General features: G+C 36.6%; 1 protein-coding gene across 2 annotated transcripts in view; it reads left to right on the top strand.

The window, feature by feature from the left end:
* The window catches only part of LOC100243188 (probable DNA helicase MCM9), an 87,072-nt gene that overhangs the window by 64,089 nt on the left and 3,196 nt on the right, over nucleotides 1-19,787 (top strand). For both annotated transcript variants that reach the window (XM_002263702.4, XM_019225089.2), the window contains exons 12-16: nucleotides 1,833-1,905; nucleotides 2,653-2,719; nucleotides 16,494-16,575; nucleotides 17,365-17,486; nucleotides 17,625-17,695. In XM_002263702.4, the coding sequence (XP_002263738.2) occupies nucleotides 1,833-1,905; nucleotides 2,653-2,719; nucleotides 16,494-16,575; nucleotides 17,365-17,486; nucleotides 17,625-17,695 (415 nt within the window). The remainder of the gene's footprint in view (nucleotides 1-1,832; nucleotides 1,906-2,652; nucleotides 2,720-16,493; nucleotides 16,576-17,364; nucleotides 17,487-17,624; nucleotides 17,696-19,787) is intronic.

The following is a 19,787-nucleotide window of genomic DNA, read 5'->3' as shown; positions in this document are numbered from 1 at the left end:
TCCAATTGGACGGCTTCCTATGAATTTTCCAACAGGTTTCTCGAGTGTGACCAACTTGATTACAATGATCACACCATGGCCCATTGGATCTCCTTTGTGAATCAAAGTGTTGAGAATTCGGTCCCTTGGTGGCCAAGGCTGATCCGTCATTGCTCGAAAAGGACTCTGATGAGTTGTGATCCTTCATCATGACCTTCTTTCAACTCTCTTCTTGTCGGACCTCAGAACACACCTCTCTCAGTGATGGGAGTTGCTTAGTGCTAAGAATCCTTCCTCAGACTTCATCAAGATTTTTGTTGAGTCCCGCCAAGAATGGGAAGATCCTTTCTTTTTCCACAGTTTTTTGATATTTGATGTTGTCACTAGTGCAATCCCATTCCAATTCTTTGTACACGTCCAATTTTTGCCAATATAGGGAGAGAATGCTGAAGTATTGGGTCCCACTGAGGTCCCCTTGCCGTAATTCTAGAAGCTGACTTTTGATTTCGAACACCTCTGTTGCATTTCCGTTGTTTGAAAATGTCTCCTTGGTTGCATCCCAGATTTCTTTTGTTGTCTTGTAGAATAGGAACGTCTAGCCTACGTCTGTCTCCATGGAATTAGTAAGCCAAGACATAATCATATTGTTCTCAGAAAACTAGGTTTTGTAAGATGCATCATTCTTCATAGGGGTTGTTTTCGCGCCTGTGATGTAGTCATCTTTGCCTCTCCCACATATATACATCATTACCGATTAAGCCCATTGGAGATAATTCTTGCCATTTAATTTGTGGACAGTAATGTGGTGAATGGAATTTTCAGAACCACCATTACCATCAGAATTGACAAGAGAAGAATTGGAGATGACATTTGAAGACCTTGCTAGACATTCGCCAGTCATTGTAGTTTTCACCATGTTTATGTTCAGATCTTGGGATTTGATACCATATTGAATTTGGAAGAGAAATTGAATGATACTCTATTGAAAAAAATTTGGTTTACATCGAGAACTTAAATAGACGAAGCAATCCCATCTTGCAGAATATCATCCGATATTCTCTCTTTCAAACTAGAGATAAAAACAAATTTAAATACATTAGGACTTATCTAAACTAAACAATTTAGAATAATAGGATTCAATCAAGCCTTATCTTCTGGTTTCATTTTAAATTCAAACTCCTAAAAATCTAGGACTTATCTAAACTAAACAGTCCAAAATAATAGGACTCAGTCAAGCCTTATCTTCTGATTTTATTTTTAAATTCGAACTCCTAAAAATCAAACCTACGGTTTCAACAGTTACTTTCTTTATTGCCTTCTGCTTTCAGTCATACATCTTCTATCCAATGTTTAAAGAAAAAAAATATTTCATGAAATGGGAGACATGTTCTTACAAAGGGAGACATGTTATGGTGGCTAAATCAGTGTAATTGGAATATGAATTAGGTGGTTCATGGAATGGGATAATTGTTTCATGCAGCTAAATCATTTCCATAAAAGATCTTTTAGTATAATTTCTGGATGTATTACTTTAAGTTGAATGCCAATATCAGTTATTTCTTTATTTATCTCATTGAAGGATATATGTTTACTCAATTTATCAATATTTAACCCAATAAAGTATAAGCCCAAAAAAATATCGTGGATTGAAATTCTGCTTATGAAATGGATTTAGTTTGAAATTTTATCTATTGTTTTTTTAAGCCCTTTGTAGGTCATCATATAAGTATGTACAACATTTATTTTTAAAAATTTCATTGGGCATCCTTGAAATTTTCTCTGTAACATAATATCACCACATATGTGAAATTCAATTCAACTAAAAAGACTAACCGCTTCTAAGGAATTTTTAGGGGAATGGATGTTGGAAGCTGGGGCACTTGTTTTGGCAGATGGTGGGCTTTGTTGTATAGACGAATTCAATAGGTATTGCTATTTTGATTGAATGAAAAAGCTATTTTTGTCCATCATGAACTTTAAATAGGGCAACCTTTCTCTTTGCTTTTGCAAATCGTGTATCAAACTCGACATGCATAATCTATTTTGTTTTCTGAACCCTATTTTGAGAAGGAAAAGGAAAAATATATCAACCGACTATGGTTCTTTCTTTGAGTCTTGTTATTCTTATCATTTTGGTAGTTGTGTTGTTCTCTTTTCCTTTTTTTTTAACCCCCTTAAAGAAATAACTCTGCTAATAACTGTGGTTGACATAATTAGGCGATTGAAATTTTCTAGCATGGAGGTTTGTGATAAAGTCATAGTTATCCACTATGAATTTGACTTGCTTCCCCCAAAATGATCTATTATTAGGTTGCTAGTTATTTGAATGAGATGGTTAATTATAGTTGCTAGTATTATGGTGAATTGCCTGGTTTGAAAAAGAGAAAAAAAAGAAAAAAAGAAAGAGGAATAGAAGGAAACAATGAGAGTAAACAAACGTGAGGCAACTACTTATTACACTTCTAACATACATAAGGCATAAATATCCCTAATATTATATTTTAACAACCTGGTGTCAGGTTATATATATATATAAAACCTCTATCTTTTATATAATTTTTTTTTTCATTGTTTCTCCTATCATCTCTCATCTTGTTTTCAAGTTATTCCCCACCTTCCCATTTTGTCTTCCCCTTTCTTAATTCTTAATCTAAATCATGTTCTGTTTGACAGTATGAGGGAACATGATAGGGCAACCATACATGAAGCAATGGAGCAACAGACTATAAGTATTGCCAAGGTAAATTACTTGTTCTGACTATATTTTGAAAATTTATTGAAAGATTCTATTTAGATTTGAATTTGACTTGTTCATAAGGTTTTGAGGGTTTTAAGGCTGGATTTCTACCTAGCAGGACCCTCTTCATTTTTGCACATTAGAAATAATTTTGAAATACAAGATGCTGAAAACAACAGAGGAAAGTTAAATTTGTACTTGAATCTTTACTACTTTGTGCTTGGTATATCTTTACTACAACTACTTGTGCTATATAGTTTGAATTGCCCTTAATTTAAGTCATCATCTGAGTGTGAAATGGTGAATTTGTTTCACCTTTCCAGATTCAACTTCTAAGTTGGGTAGATTATTAATGAAAATGGGTGACACAAATTTCTGAAAATTCATCAGCAATTCATATTCTTTGTAAAAATGTCCCTAAGGCCTAGGTGAAGGTGATCTCACTGACATCCATATAAATAGGCATGTGAAGTACAGAAAATTATTTGGTTCTAGTAGCTAAATGATGAGGACATCTTGCACATCAAATAATTGATTTCTTAAGAAAACACCATGCTTTTAAGCTTCTCTTGGTACTAGTATCTTGAACCCTAGGTTCTTAGTCTATTACTAGGTTTTGGTGCTTGGGGATTGAAGAATTTCTGAACTCCTTTATTGATTTATTCGGAACACGCCATACACATATATACACAAATGACTGAATAAGAAAATATCTATCTAGCTTGATTCTCTCCTAAAAAATAGGAAACTGAATCCTAAGGAAATATCCTAAATGATCTCTCCTTTTTTATTCCTAAAATACTTTCCTAATTTAAAACCCTAACTTTGAATGCCGAATTTCAACACTCCCCTTCAAGCTGGAGAATATATATCATATAATCCCAGCTTGCAAGTTAAGTCTTCGAAGTTAGGCCTAGGTAAAGCTTTGGTGAGGATGTCTGCGGTTTGGTGCTTGGTAGGAACGTAGTTCAATTTAACCATCTCATTAGTCACCTTCTCTGTGATGAAGTGTCTGTCAATCTCAACGTGCTTGGTCCTGTCATGATGCACGGGATTCTTTGCTATGCTTATAGCTGCCTGATTATCACACATCATCAGAATCGGAGATGAACTCGTTTGTCCCAGTTCACTAAGAATCCTTTTTATCCAAATCCCTTCACAAATTCCCTGTGCTAGAGCTCTGTACTCAGCTTCTGCACTACTTCTGGCTACAATTGATTGCTTCTTACTCCTCCAGGTAACAAGATTTCCCCAGACAAAAGAACAGTATCCAGAAGTGGACCGCCTGTCAATGATGTTTCCTGCCCAATTCGCATCTGAGTATACTTCAGTGTCACGATTCTCTGTCTTTCTGAAGAATAGACCTTTCCCTGGTGTCATTTTTAAATATCTAAGAATCCTGTAGACTGCTTCCATGTGTTCCTCAGTGGGGCTGTGCATGAATTGACTTACGGCACTCACTGCAAAGCCAATATCTGGCCGAGTGTGTGAGAGATAAATCAAGTGCCCGACGAGTCGTTGATATCTCCCCCTGTCTACCGGTGTACTCTCTTTCTCGATACCAAGTTTCTTCTGACTATCCATAGGAGTATCAATTGGTTTGCATCCAAGCATACCGGTCTCCTTAAGAAGGTCGAGTATGTATTTTCTTTGAGAGACTACAATTCCCTTCCTTGATCTAGCCACTTCCATACCAAAGAAATATTTCAAATTTCCAAGGTCTTTAACTTCAAACTCTTCTGACAAATACTTCTTCAAATTCTGTAATTCCTCCATATCATTCCCAGATAGAATAATATCATCGACATAGACTATCAATATGGCCATTTTCCCGGCATGAGACTTCTTGACAAATAGAGTATGATCAGCCTGACCTTGTTTGTAGCCCAACTTCAAGACTGCCTTTGTGAATCTATCAAACCAGGCTCGGGGAGATTGTTTAAGGCCGTACAAGGATTTTTGGAGTTTGCAAACCTGATTCTTTGCCTTACTTTCTTCGAAACCAGGTGGTATTTCCATGTAGACTTCCTCTTCTAGGTCACCATTTAGAAACACATTTTTTATGTCCAGTTGTTGCAAGCACCAATCTTGATTGACAGCCAATGAGAGAAGAATCCTGATAGTGTTCAGTTTTGCAACAGGAGCAAAAGTCTCCTGATAGTCTATCCCATAGGATTGTGTAAACCCTCTAGCTACCAAACGAGCCTTGAATCTCTCGACTGATCCATCTGCTTTGTATTTTATGGTGAAAATCCACTTGCACCCCACGGGCCTCTTCCCAACCGGCAAATCTGTGATAGTCCATGTCCCATTCTTTTCAAGTGCATCAATCTCATCTTGTACTGCCTTCTTCCATTCTGAAATTTTGAATGCCTCTTGTATTGTGTTGGGAACCTGAGTATCATCAAGAGAAGTAGCAAATGCTCTGTAAGATGGTGATAGCCCTTCATACGTAACATAATTCCCAATTGGATGATCTGTACATCTCCTAACACCCTTCCTCAATGCAATCGGCAAAGTAGAATCATCAATGCTGGGAATTGACACCTCTCCAGCCTTATCCTCACCTATGTTCTCTTCAGGTAGACTTGAAATGGAGTCAATATATTGGCCACATGTTGGCTGTGATCCGTGCTCTAATTCATGTCTTTTCCTCCTCCTGATGTATACTTGTAAGTTCTCATTAGCAAGTTGTGGGGCTATCGGTTGAATAGGCGTGGGAGACTGGATGGTCACGGGAGAAGGAACATTTGTGGGCTAGGCTGGCTGGACTAATGACGACATGGGTGTGGACAACTCAGTGGGCGCGGATTGGGAAGGATTTGGTGACTCTGAGTGAGAAAAAGGTACAGCCTCAAGAAGAGACTTCCAAACTTGATGTTCATTCATGCTCTCCCCCTAAACATGAGATTTGGGATAGAAGAAGACATGTTCAAAGAAAGAGACGTCCATGGTGGTGTAAAATCTTTTGTTGGTTGGAGAATAGCATTTGTACCTTTTTTGGGTTGGAGAATACCCTAGGAAAATGCACTTATTGGCTCGAGGAGCAAATTTGCTACGATTTTGAGGATACACATGAACGAATGCCGTGCAACCAAATACTTTGAGTGGTAAATCAGAAGAGGTTGCACGGGTATGAGGGAATTTTTTTAAGAGAAGTTGACATGGGGATTGAAAGGTAAGCACTCTAGATGGCATACGGTTAATCAAATAGGTAGCTGTGAGAATGGCTTCCCCCCATAAATAGTTTGGAACATTAGAGGAAAATATAAGGCACCGGGCAACCTCCAAGAGATGTCTATTCTTGCGTTCAGCCACCCCATTTTGTTGTGGGGTGTCAACGCAAGAACTTATGTGGATGATGTCGTGATTTTGAAGATAGGTACTAAGACTACTAGTAAAGTATTCCTTTGCATTATCTGACTTGAGGACCTGAATTTTGGAATTGAATTGATTTTGAACCATAAGATTGAAGGTTTGAAAAATGTGCCCGACCTCTGACTTTTCTTTCATAAGGAAAACCCATGTTACCCGTGTATGATCATCAACGAATGTCACAAACCATCGAGTGCCATAAATATTTTTTATCCGTGAGGGACCCCACACATCACTATGTACTAAAGAGAAAACAGTCGAAGGTTTGTATGAGATTTGAGGATATACTGTTTGAGTATGCTTTGCAAACTGACAAATTTCACAGTGATAAGATGCTGGATTTTTATTGATAAATAATTTGGGAAACAATTTTGCAAGGTAAACAAAGCTAGGATGACCAAGGCGATAGTGTAACATTATAATCTCACTATCTTTATTGACCTTAGAATTTGACATAGAATTGAAAGAGTCTAACAGACTTTGAGACTGTATGCAACTTGCTTGAGAGACTTGGTTTGAGAATCAGCCACATGGGAGGAGGTAGAGCCCGGAACACAGTTCAGCACTGCCAATCATCTTCCCCGATTTCAAGTCCTGAAAAACACACGAGTTTGGATAAAATTTAGTAACACATTGGAGATCACGGGATCACGGGCCAATTTGCTAATGGACAAAAGATTACAATCCAAGTTTGGAACATGGAGGACAGAGTCAAGATACAATTCTTTAGTAAGTTTTATGGAACCTGTCCCAACAATTTTTGACTTTGAACCATCAGCAATATGGATGGATGAATGACCATTACTTGGCTTGTAATTTTAAAGAATGGCAACATCTCCTGTCATGTGATCAGAAGCACTTGTGTCCACTATCCACGGCTTCATTCCTCCTCGATAAGCAGTGAAGGCTGTCCCGGTAGTACTGCCACTGCCAACTTAGCTTAATAGTTTCTATAGCATCTCCATCTGCTCTTTGTTGAATGGACTCGGCTCGGGAACAGATGTGCTCTCAGAGTTGGCAGCCACGTGTGCTCTACCATCTCTGTCAAACCGTGGCTTTGGTTTCTAATCAGCCAGTTTGCCATGAAGCTTCCAGCGAGCCTCCTTATAATAGCCTAGTTTCTTACAATAATCACACCAAGGCCTATCCCGTTTCTGACGATCTCCACCACTACTATTAAATGACCGAGCAGCAAGGGCAGAGGCATCCAATGTTGGGGCAGGTTGCTCTTTGGATCCCATCATCACTTTCTTTCTACTTTCTTCACGCCTAACCTCTGAAAAAGCCTCCCTGAGACTTGGCAGGGGTTTAATGCCCATGATTCGGCCGCTAACATCATCCAATTCCCTGTTTAGTCCTAGGAAAAACTTGAACAGTCTCTTTTGTTCCACAATCTGCCTGTATGTTGTTGCATCATCCGAACATTTCCATGAGTGAGTCTCGAATAAGTCAAGTTGCTGCCAATACCTTGTGAGTGTGTTGTAATACTGAGTAACTGATTGCTCTCCTTGGCGGAAGTCATGTAGGGCTGATTCAACCTGAAAAAGTTCTGAAGTATTTTCAGAACTTGAGTAAGTTTCTTTGGCTGCATCCCATATATCCTTTGCAGTCCCAAACAACAAGAAATTTTCACCTATGTCATTGTTCATGGAATTGATAAGCCATGACATGATCATGCTGTTTTCAATCTTCCACTTCCTGAAACCCGGTTCTGTAGTTTCTGGCATGACTGCTTCTCTAGTGAGGTACTCATCCTTTCCTTTACCGCAAATAAACAGTAACACATATTGTGACCACTGTAAATAGTTATGGCCATTTAATTTGTGTCCTGTGATGAGAATAGGAGAGGAATCACTGCCACCAAGGTTTGGAATTTCAGAACTGCCCCCTGATTCTAGTGCCGTGACGCTAGATACTTGTGATGATGTCATTCCGTATTTTGTCATGGAGATGAGGAAGACAGTCGAATATGGTTGCTGGAAATAGGGAAGAGAAGAAAACTAGAGATACAGGCCTGAGAACAGGGACTGATGGCCGGAATGAGAGATGACCAGAGAGACTTGGCCGGAATGAGTGATGGCCAGAGAGAGAGATGGTCGGATTGAGAGATGGCCAAAGAGGTTTGGCTGGAATGAATGATGGCCTGAATAAGAGGCGGCCAGAAGGGATTAGGGTTATAGAAAACTGGCTCTGATACCATGAAGAATTTCTGAACTCCTTTATTGATTTATTCGGTACACGCCATACACATATATATACACAAATGACTGAATAAGAAAATATCTATCTAGCTTGATTCTCTCCTAAAAAATAGGAAACTGAATCCTAAGGAAATATCCTAAATGATCTCTCCTTTTTTATTCCTAAAATACTTTCCTAAATTAAAACCCTAACTTTGAATGCCGAATTTCAACAAGGATGAGTCTTCTACTCCTACCTTTTCTTCTCAGATTTCTTCTCCTATGGGGTTAGTGCAAAAGGATTTCTAGAAGGTGAGGGAGATAAGCTCTAGAGCTTGCTATGGCGGATGAGGTCCCTTGAGAATGATCTTGCAAGATGGCAGATCAATGGATTTTCTTGAGAATCTAGTTCAGGGCCATGTAATTCAAGGAAGCTGGTCCCTAATGAGAAGCGTTCTCCTCCTTTCATCACCGTTTATTTCTCTCTTGTTTGAGTTACCCCTTGATTCTCCTAGGAGCAGTAGTTGTTAGAAGTTTGGTTGGAAATGGTTAAAAAGGTTCCTTGCTATAGTCTAATAGTAAATTTGCGGGATTCAATAGATTTGTGGGCACACCCTTTGATAGTTTTGAGAAAGAAATTATGACCTTGATTAGAAAAATAGGGGCAAAACACAGAAAGTCATTCTTAATATAAGCTAGAAAGTGAAAAGCAAGAGGCTTTAGGTGGAAACAGAGGGAATTGAAAAAATTAGTGTTTTGGGAATTACAAGGGCAATACATGGAAAGTAGATCAGAAGGAGATAGAGATGGATCTTCAACACCATGAAAATAATGATGTTGTCATGGACTATAGGGGGTCTAAATAATCTGTAGAAGATGAAAATGGTCAAGATTATCATCCAGTCTTAGAAGCTGGATTTGGTATGCTTTCAAGAGAGCAAAATAGATGATATGTTTGGGTGCAGGGATTTTTAGTTTGGGAAGCTTTAAGGGCAAGGGGAGCTTTGAGGAAAGTGGGTATAATTGTTGAAGAAGTAATTTTCCTAAACACTTAAGTTAGTAGGATTAAGCCACAATGTATGTCATGCTCCACCATCTCCCCTCCTTTGTGGCCTATACCCATTATGGGAGTCACAAACAATAGTAGATGTAGACAAATCACAAATTTCAGATAAAATAATAAGACAGATAAATAGATGGAGAGAGGATTCGAACTCATGACTTCCAATTAATTACAGCTTTGGTATCATGTTGAACAACTAATTTTCCTAAAAGCTCAAGTTAGTAGGATTTTAACCCATAATGTATTTCGTGCCCCAACAGTTATTTTATTTTTTTTAATTTTTTTTTATCAGAGAGCTTTTGAGATGGTTGAGGTGGGAGTAGGAGCAATGGAGCATTTTTATTTTCCTACCGTTTTACCAGTTTTGAGGATAATCTGTGTGGGTTTTTAGGGGCACCTGGATTCGAAGTGGGACAAGGAGGATTTCTCAAAAACAACTAGGGGATATTATGGGGTTGTGGGAGGATCCTTGGTGTATTAGGAAAGACTTTTATATAGTGGGATTTCCTTAAGAAAAAGGACATTGCATCCATATTTTAGCAGCGATGAGGCACTTCATGAAGTTTTTCAGGGATTTTAGTTTAATAGATATGCCTTTTTCAGGAGTAGAGTTTGCATGGAGTGTAGGGGCAAGAAGGGATTCCCATTCTCTTGATATCTTTCTTGTGATTACAGATTGGGAGGGTCATTTCTTCAGTTTGGTCTAGAGCGTGTTGCCAAGGCCAATCTATGCTGATACATTGATTTCATTGGATAGTGATGGGGTTACAATCGATAAGACTGTGTTTAGTTTTAAGATTATGTGGCTAAAGGTGGATGGTTTAAGGGCTTCGTGAAGAACTGGTGGAAAAGCTACAATATGACTGGATCATTGAGTTTTCTTTATCTGACCTAGCTGAAAGCTTTGAAAGAAGATATTAAAGTTTGGCATAAACGAGTCTTCAGTAACATGGCAGTTAGCATAGTAGCTACTTAGGAGCAGATTGGTTATCGGCAGTGTTGTCAAGGGCGATCACTTGATTCGCCTAGGCCACCAGGCAAAGTGAGAAAAATAAAAAATGCCTCTTGAAGACCTAAGCGAGGCAACCCCTAGGTCGTTGCTTTAGGATAAAGTTTAAGGTGTAATAGCGATTGCCTTTATTCATAAGGCTGAAAACTTGAAAAATAAAATATTAAAAATAAAATTTGGAAAGTTGAGGTATGGAGAAGCTAAAAGGTTGATAACAAAGCCCTAATAAAAGGGCAAAAAAAAAAAAGGAATAACAAGATTTAGGGCTTAAGAAAAAGACGAGGTAGAGGGAAGAAGAAAAGAAAGTTTTTTGTTACCTTTTAGCAAGAAGAAGACAAGGTGGAAGGAAGAAGATTTCAACAGCTTTGTGGTTCACTTTGACAAGGTTTTCTCCTTTTTCTCTTCTCTATAACTCTTCTTATGGCTTTTGTTTTTTGTTCTTCACGATTTGAAGTTTTGAAATATGAAGCCAACTTTTTTTAAAAGAAAAAAAGTATGTTATGACTACTGCACCTTTTAATTGACTTGTTTTTATTTTATTTTATTCTTTGCAAAGAAAAATATTATCTTTGCTTGTGTTTTGAAGAATGAAGACTGCCTTCTTTTACACACTTCAAAGCTATTGATTTTTGTTTTTTTATTTTATTCTCTGCTAAGCAAAAACTTGTCTTTGCTTGTGATGTGAAGACTCACATGGGCCCTTTTTTTTATACATATTTTTTACTCTATGTTGTCACTGCAATACTGCACACTATAGAGCTGCCTGTAATAGTGTCACTACATAGAGAGATTTGACCATTTTCTACTGCCATTGCACATTGTAGAAACTCAATACCTTCCTGAAACCAATTTTTTCTAAGCCTATCACAGTGCCACTACATAGTACACACACTGTAAAGATTTAACCATTTTCTACTGCCACTGCACATTGCAGAAAGCCATACTCCACCTTCCCGAGACTCATCATTTCAATGGGTCCCACCACTTTCACCACTTATAAGTTCTTATCATTGAAAATATATCATTCAACGGACCATGCTTCTTGCATGAGAATTTTATTATTTGTTATAAAAGTTTTTTGTATTTTATAACTTTTTTACATTGTTGTCTTATTTTCCTTATATTTTAAATTTTAAATTTTTAGTTCTTTTTTTTTTTTTTAACCAAATTTAGCTTTTGGAAATGGTATCAGAAAATGGCACATCATCAAAAGGTTCAAACAAAAAAGATCCGGCTTGGAAATATAATTTTTTGAAAGATTAAAAAATACAAATTCAGTTGCATGTTTATTTTGTGGGAATGAGACAAAGGTGGAATTTTTATACCAAAGCAACATCAAATAGGAAAAAAGGGAAATGTTGCAAGGTGTTTAAAATGTCCAGAGGAAGTAAGAGAAGAGCTTGAGCAGTATATGACTAATAAAAAGAATGAAAAAGACAACTATAGTTCTTTTCTTGAATTTGATGGCTTAGAAAACATTGTTGATATTGATGAGGAAGAGGAACTTGAAGAAGTCAATTTGAATGGAAAAAATGTGATTGATAATAGAAGAAGTGGCATGGGAAGTAATAAGAAGATGAAGTCAACAACAAAAGGTCCCATTGATGCTTTTGTGTCTCAAAAGCTAGAAAAAGTAGTTCAACTTTGGAAAGAGGGAAAGATCAAACAAAGTTCTATAAATGATGTGTTTGATAAAAAGAAAAGAGAAAGTGTATGTCAATACATAGGTCGATTCTTTTATCAAGCAAAAATATCATTTAATTGTGCAAATTTAGATAGTTTTAAATGGATGGTTAAAGCTATTGGACAATGTGGTCCACATATGAAACCTCCGAGTTATTATGAATTAAGAGTTCCAATCCTTCAGAAAGAAGTGGAGTACACAAAAAATTTATTGAAAGATCATAATGTTGCATGGATGAAGTATGGAGTTTCTATTAGTCTAATGCGTGGACAAATAGAAGAAATCAAACCTTGATGAATTTTTTGGTAAATTGCCCAATTGGAACAATGTTTATGGAGTCCATTGATGCTAGTTCATTCATGAAAACTGGGGAGAAGACATTTGAATTATTGGACAAGTTTGTGGAGCGCATTGGGGAGAAGAATGTTGTTCAAGTAATAACTAACAATGGATCTAACTATGTATTGGTAGGCAAGATTTTATTTGATGAAGTTCTTTAGGTTTTATTTGTGCCATTTAAATTGAAACATTGTATCATGAATTTAAGATATTATTCATCATTTTTATTTATTATGGTTTTTATCATTTTAACTTTATATAGGAAAGTTCCTAGAGGCAAAATGACCATATTTGTATTGGACACCTTGTGCAGCTCATTGCATAGACCTCATTTTAGAGGATGTTAGGAAACTTCCTACAATTAAGAGGACTTTCACTAGAGCCATCACATTGAATGGGTTCATCTACAATCATGAGGGGGTGCTAAATATGATGAGAGAGTTCACCAAGCAAAGAGAATTGGTTAGGTTAGGCATGACTCGATTTGCAACATGTTTTCTTACCCTACAAAGTATCCATATGCAAAAGCGTAATTTGAGATTGATGTTCACTTCTGACATGTGGTTAGCTAGTAAATGGGCATAGGAAGCAAAGGGAAAACAAGTCTCAAAAGTAGTTTTGATGCCTTCATTTTGGAATCATGTTGTCTATATTCTTAAGGTGATGGGTCCTCTTGTTAAAGTTCTTCAACTTGTTGACAATGAAAGAAAACCAGCCATGGGGTACATATATGAAGCTATGGATAGATGTAAAGAGACTATCAAAAAGTCATTTAATGAGAATGAGGATAAATACAAGGAGATCTTCTCTATTATTGGTAAGAGATGGGAATGTCAACTCCATCATCCCTTGCAGGCAACAAGTTGCTTCTTAAACTTGGAATTTTTCTACGACAACCCTTGTATGGAGTTTGATGAAGAAGTGACATCAAGATTATATTCTTGTATAGATAGATTAGTTTCTGATATTGATGTGCAAGATAAGATCATTCATGAGTTGTCAACTTATAAGAATGCGGAGGGTCTCTTTGGTATTCCAATAGCCATTAGATCAAGGAAGACGCTAACTCCAGGTATAAACTATAAAGTGCTTAAAGAAAGTTTATATTTCTAAATAAGATATTAAATTACTTATTTTGTGAGCTATTAGATCAAATATTACTTGCTAGGCTACTAATTTTTTGTTTCCATTTGAAACATTATAGCTGAATGGTGGAAACTATATGGCAACACAACCCCAAATTTACAACAACTAGCCATAAAGATTCTTAGCTTGACTTGTAGTGCATCGGGTTGTGAACGTAATTGAAGTGTGTTTGAGCATGTAAGTATTTAATACTTTGTTGATTACATAATATATAAATTTATAAAATTAGAAATTTTATTAGTTAAGTAACTTAAGTTGTTATAACTAATATAGCTTGTGGTAACATTTACTAATAAATGTTTAAAGATTCATACCAAGAAGAGGAACAAATTAGAGCAAAAACGACTAAATGACTTGGTGTTTGTTAAATACAACCAAGCTCTTAAAGCACGATATGATAGATGCAATGTCATTGACCCCATCTCATTAGTAGATATTGACGAAAGTAATGAGTGGTTGATTGGAAAAATAAGTGAAGAAGACACCACCATTCATTCGGAGGATGACTTGGTTTTTGGGGATGATAGCTTGACATGGGGTGCAGTGACAAGTGCAGCAGGAGTGGGAGATGCAAATATTTCCACTAGACTTTGAGCAAGATCAAAGACAAGTTTAAAGGGGGATTTAGTGGCTGGTACTTCATAACCTGATTTTGAAGAGAAAGAGAGCAATTTAGAGGACATCGAAGAGGATGATAATGAGATGGAGGGATACCAATCTAGTCTTGATGGAAGTGATGACAATTTTAATTTCAATGATGACTACAACGATGATGCTTAAAGCTTCTTTAGGACGCTCATTATCTTATTTTGTTTCTTATTTTTATTTTTGGATGTTTGGAACAGTAGAATATTCATATGGACATGATGAATTTCTCGAAATAGTATGACTTTTCTTATGATGTGGGGTAAAAACTTTGAATGATTATTACTATTTTCTTAATTTTATAAGGCATCATAGGGGATGAAAATTTAGTAGTATTGATTATTGAAGAATACTTACATTGGTTGAGTATAGAATAGGTAAAATGGTAAATATATTTATACTATTTATCACCTTATTATAGTTAGGCAATCGCCTTAATTTTCGCCTTTTGTCTCAAGTTAAAAGGGGTCTTCTCACCTTGGCATTGTCTTTTGCCTTTGACAACACTGGTTACTAGTACAATAAGGAGAGAGTTGGGCCTTTGGAAGATGAGGATTTGGAGGCTAGAAAGGGTGCTATGGCGTATTATTATTATTGGGCAGACCTAAAGGTGACCTCTTGGAGACAGAAGTCTTAGGAGTCATGGCTAAAGGGGGGTGATAGAAACACTCAAATTTTCCACAGGATGGCTCAAAACCACTTTAGAAGGAATGATTTTGGAAAATTAACGATAAATAGGGTTGGATATTTGAGAAGGATGAATGAAAGAATGGGTTGCTAGTTTTTCCATCAGTTCTCAGATTTTGGGGATTGGAGGCCCAATATTAAAAGGTCTTCTTTAGAGCTTTAGAAAGGTTGGTTGTGGAGAAGTGAGATGAGGCTTTTTGGGAAGAAGAGTTCTTTTATGCTCTTAATGGTTTGGGAAGTGATATGGTCCCTGGGCATGATGATTTCACAATGGCATTCTAGCAATGTAGTTGGTATGTAATTTAGCATGAGGTGGTGGGTCTTTTGTTTGGAAAATTTTCTAATAAATTCTTTCTTGCCTATTAAAAAATATTTGTGGGTTGAGGTCTAGGAGTAAGAGGGAAGCGATTTGAGATTTCCTTCGAAAGTGAGTCTTGGATATTGTTATTCTCTAACAAACCAAACTGGAACATATTGGTAGGAAAACTATTTGAATCCTATTAGAGGGTTGAAGTAAGGAATTGGGTGAATTGCCCTCCTATGAGGCTTGGATTATTTAGATATTTTACTTGCAAAAGACATGTGAGATGGTGTTAGGCTCTTACTCATTTTCTGTTATATTTTCCTTGGATTGTTTAGAGGATTATTGGTTCAAGCACCTTATAATCCAAATAGCTTATCTCTAGGATCGAACATCTAGATCAAATTGGAAGACTTATTTGGTTTAACTTACTCTTTTGGGGAAGCTTGGATCCTCTTAGTTAACTTCATATGATGGGCTTTGATAACATTGCCATTGCCTGTAGTTTTGTTGATCCTCCCCTCTTAAGGATGTCTTTGACTTCATCCAACTTGCATTGCTGAGGGCAACCCCATTTGTGAAAGATATTTTTATTTCCTACATTTGGAATTTAGAATTCCCCACAGTGTACAAGAAGCAATGGGAAGCCCTGTTTCAAAGCACTGCCCTATTCTGGTGACTTCTAACCAAATTATTTGGAGTTTGGTTTCCTTACATTTTCTAGGCATGCAGCTTCACTACCATAGGTTTGAAGATTGAGGGAGTTGAGAGAGACTTAGGTTAATTGGTGGAAAGGCTATAAATTCATGGGCAAACTGAAGTTTGTTGAAGCTAAGTTGAAGGTTCGGAATAAAGGCATTTTTAGGAATTTTTGGTGAGAGAGAAGCTTCATCCTTAGAGATATCAGAATGTGGATCCCTTAGAATACCTTCTAAGGGATGACCTTTAAGCCCTTAGAGGTTCTAGGAAAGTAGAGTTGAGAACTCTTGATGAGAGAGGAGGTATGTTAGAGGCAAGAATCCACAAATGAATGTATTAAGGGTTTGCTATTGAGAGTATATGGATTTGTTTCACCTACACTATAGTTATATGAAATCCAATATATCTCCTTTAGTGTTCCAATTCCCCTTCAATGGTTTATAAGTTGGTGAGTTAATCAAAACCTTCTATTGTTATTTTTATCATATGTTTACTTTGTTATTGTTCCGTTTGTTTAAACTTTTTAAATAGAAATTCAACTGCTTTTTTCTTTGTTCACCATTACTTATTTTGTGCCCATGTTCTTTTTATGTGTAGTGAAGCATAATTCATGAATGACATTCTCTTACTAATAATTTTCCTTTTTCAGGCTGGTCTTGTGACAACTCTTAATACCAGGACAATTGTCTTTGGTGCAACAAATCCTAAAGGACATTATGATCCTGGTCAATGTATCATTTTGATTTAGAATTTCTAGTTTTCTAATTTACGTCTTTAAATTATGGTTACTTGATTGTTTATATTATTTGGTTTCCTGTTGAATGTATGTTCTTGCATTTGTCTCACAGAAACTGTGGTACTCAACATCTTTTACTTCACCTAGGTTCCCATGTCGACATGGCATGAAATCCAGCTTGGATACTACTCTCCTGCTTACAAGGAAGTTTTTTCTTTTGTTCTCTAGAGATCATTGCAACCTTGCCTTAAAAGGATTGCTGCTGCTTTTGAAGAGACTTGTTTTCTGGGAACATGGAAATTAGAGAGGGAAATAAAATATGAGGACAAAAAGTTCACTTTAAACATAAAATTGATAGTAATGTAGAAAGTAGTAAAATCTGCTAATATAAACTTATTACTGGTACAGTAAACTTATAGCTGAGAAGATTGAAAGTCAAATAAAATATGCTTGAATGCCAGACTATTTTGGGATAAGACAGTTTGGCTTAATTGGGAAGTGTGATTAGTAGTATTTCAATCATTATTATATTGTATCCATGTATCAGTAGTTGCTAATGGATCCTTTTTAGTAAAGTCTCCACATCCTAAAATTTTGGAATTTGAAGGATTGGGTGCCTACAAGCACACTAGCACCTGAATCCATGTAACATAACAAAAGAGGTAAATATGAAATATACTTTAGCTAGGTGTTCTTAAATCTATCTTTACCAAAAGTAGCCTCTCCTTCTAGTCGATGATTTTTGTTTCCTTGTGATATTGAAATATTTCTTAACCCAATTTAGCTCTCTCTGTCAATACAACACTGTCTGGACCCTTATTGAGCAGATTTGATATAGTTCTTGTCCTCTTGGATACAAAGAACCCAGAATGGGATGCAGTTGTTTCTTCTCACATTCTTGCTGAGGTAATATATCATTAAAATCAATACATTAGCTCCCTAATCTTCATGAGGCATTTGACAAATCGTTTTTTTTTTAAAAAAAAAAAATTAAATTTTAAATTTTGACTTTTATTGATTTATTTATTTTGTGAAATTGATTAGCCTGAAGAATCAGAGAATGGCAAGCGTGATGAAAATCTAGCCAATATCTGGCCGCTTCCCTTACTTAGGAGGTAAAATCTTTTGTAAGTGTTTTGCACTGTAGCATAACTAAAAGCTAGTTTGGCATGTTTGGTCTTTGTATAAACACATCTCCTTAACACCACTTTGAGAGGCCTGCTAGCATATCTGTACGGACTGCCCTATAATCTGGAATTATGTCTTTGCCCACTTGCGCTCATATCAATACTATGTCGGACTAAATATAGGCGTGCATTATTAATGGTTTAACTTAATATAGTGGCATGTTTTGTTGTGGTTTGGAAGATATGATCACCAGTTTTCTTTGGTGAAGATATTTCCATAGTGCTATCATATATCACCTATCCATTTTATTAATGTATGATTCTCTTGATGGGTCCTTATGCCAGTCCTTTTGGAATTTGCCTTTGCTTTGTTCTCCTGTCTCACTTGTGAGCAGTGCTCTTGTCTCATCCTGATGTACCAATGGATTAGCTTTCAGTTTTGGAATTTTTAAGGGCACTGCATTTGTCAACAGTGAGCTTATTTCTACCATGTTCCTTGACTAGGGTAAGGTGGATAGCTCATTTCATCTATTAGTGTTGTTATGGTTATGTGCTATATGTTATATCTATGTATAAGATATTATTGAAGAATGCAAATTCTAGGTTTCCATTTACTTCTGTTTTATCTTCACCCTTTGTGTTCCTTATTCTGTAAACCTTAACATCCTTTGACAGTGTAGTACAATGACATAGTACCAAAAGAATCAATTTGCACGCTGAGAATAACTATGAAAGAACAACAAACAAACAATAAAAGACCTATAGTGGCATCGACATCCATAAACATAGTTTTAGGAGGAGATGAACACTGGGTGCTATCTTAACATCTATCACTGTAGTTTATATGGACAAATGCTTGGATACTTGATTTGATGCTCCTCTAGCTTTGGATTACCTTGGTATTGGAATTATGGTTAATGAGAGGTCTCCAATTGGAATCTCTCCTCTTGTTTATTTCCCCATCTATTTGCTTGGAATCCGCAACGACTAATTTGTTTCTCCCCGTATGGGTACTTAGTTGTATGTGAGGGAGCATGCTAATCTAGTACACATTATGAGCCCATATTGTAATGCTTTAAGCTTTTAAGAAAGTTGGTAGCTTAATGTTCTTAGTATTAATTAATGGAGTAAACTCCAGATGACATGTATCTGATTAATAAGTACTGATTCATGGGGTGCATGGCAGCATTCAAACAAGGATTACATTGGTACTCTTATATTGTGACAAGTGGCAACATATGTTTTGACACTTGATAGCATACGAATGGTGGACCGATAGGTACACATGTATCACTGAGACTTTGTCATCATGTGTGGCAGAATATAGTGTAATAAAATACTGGGGGGAAGCAGGAGCTGACAGAGAAACTGTATGGCCACAAAAGCAAATAAGTTTTCAAAGAAGTTTGATTTTGTATATGATAAGGGGCTGCCATGATGGGTTCCTCCGCTGTGGGGAGACCTGGTGCAGAAGACTTCTGTTAATTTTGTCCATTTTGTCTGGTTTTGTATAATTTTGATTATGTGGTGTTCACTGAGTCCTCTTTAGTACTATAATGATGGAGACTTCTTTAACCTTCTAATCAAGAAACAAGTAAAGAATCCATTACCATTATGCAACCCACAAATTAGATGGGTTTGATCTGAAAACCACCAGATATTAGTCAAACCAGAGGTAGCAACAAATGTTCTCGATAAAGATAGGTGATACCTTTCTTGATAAGTCATTTATCACTTTATGTATGGACAATGCTGCAAAGAACTGGGCGGTGACAAGGGCAAATTCTTCTTGGACCTGAGGCTGGCAAAAACAGCATAAAGATTGATGAGAAAGGACAAACAACAATCATATAAGCATAGAATGATTGTGTGGTTCTGCTATAGCCTGCAACAATGGATGAGCAGGGCAAGGAACTTTCATTATTGTGTCAGGAGATTGCAACCTTACAACTCTCAAAACCCTAAGCCCTAATGATGCGCTTAGTATCTTTTTCCAAATCTCTTTATGCATTAGAATATCCCCTAAATAAGTAGCCCTAGCTCCCTCCCATACTTGGGATACAAGAGCATGAAAAAACTA

This window comes from Vitis vinifera, chromosome 2, assembly GCF_030704535.1.
Source record: "Vitis vinifera cultivar Pinot Noir 40024 chromosome 2, ASM3070453v1".
NCBI lineage: Eukaryota > Viridiplantae > Streptophyta > Magnoliopsida > Vitales > Vitaceae > Vitis > Vitis vinifera.
This window is presented reverse-complemented; position numbering and strand designations above follow the sequence as displayed.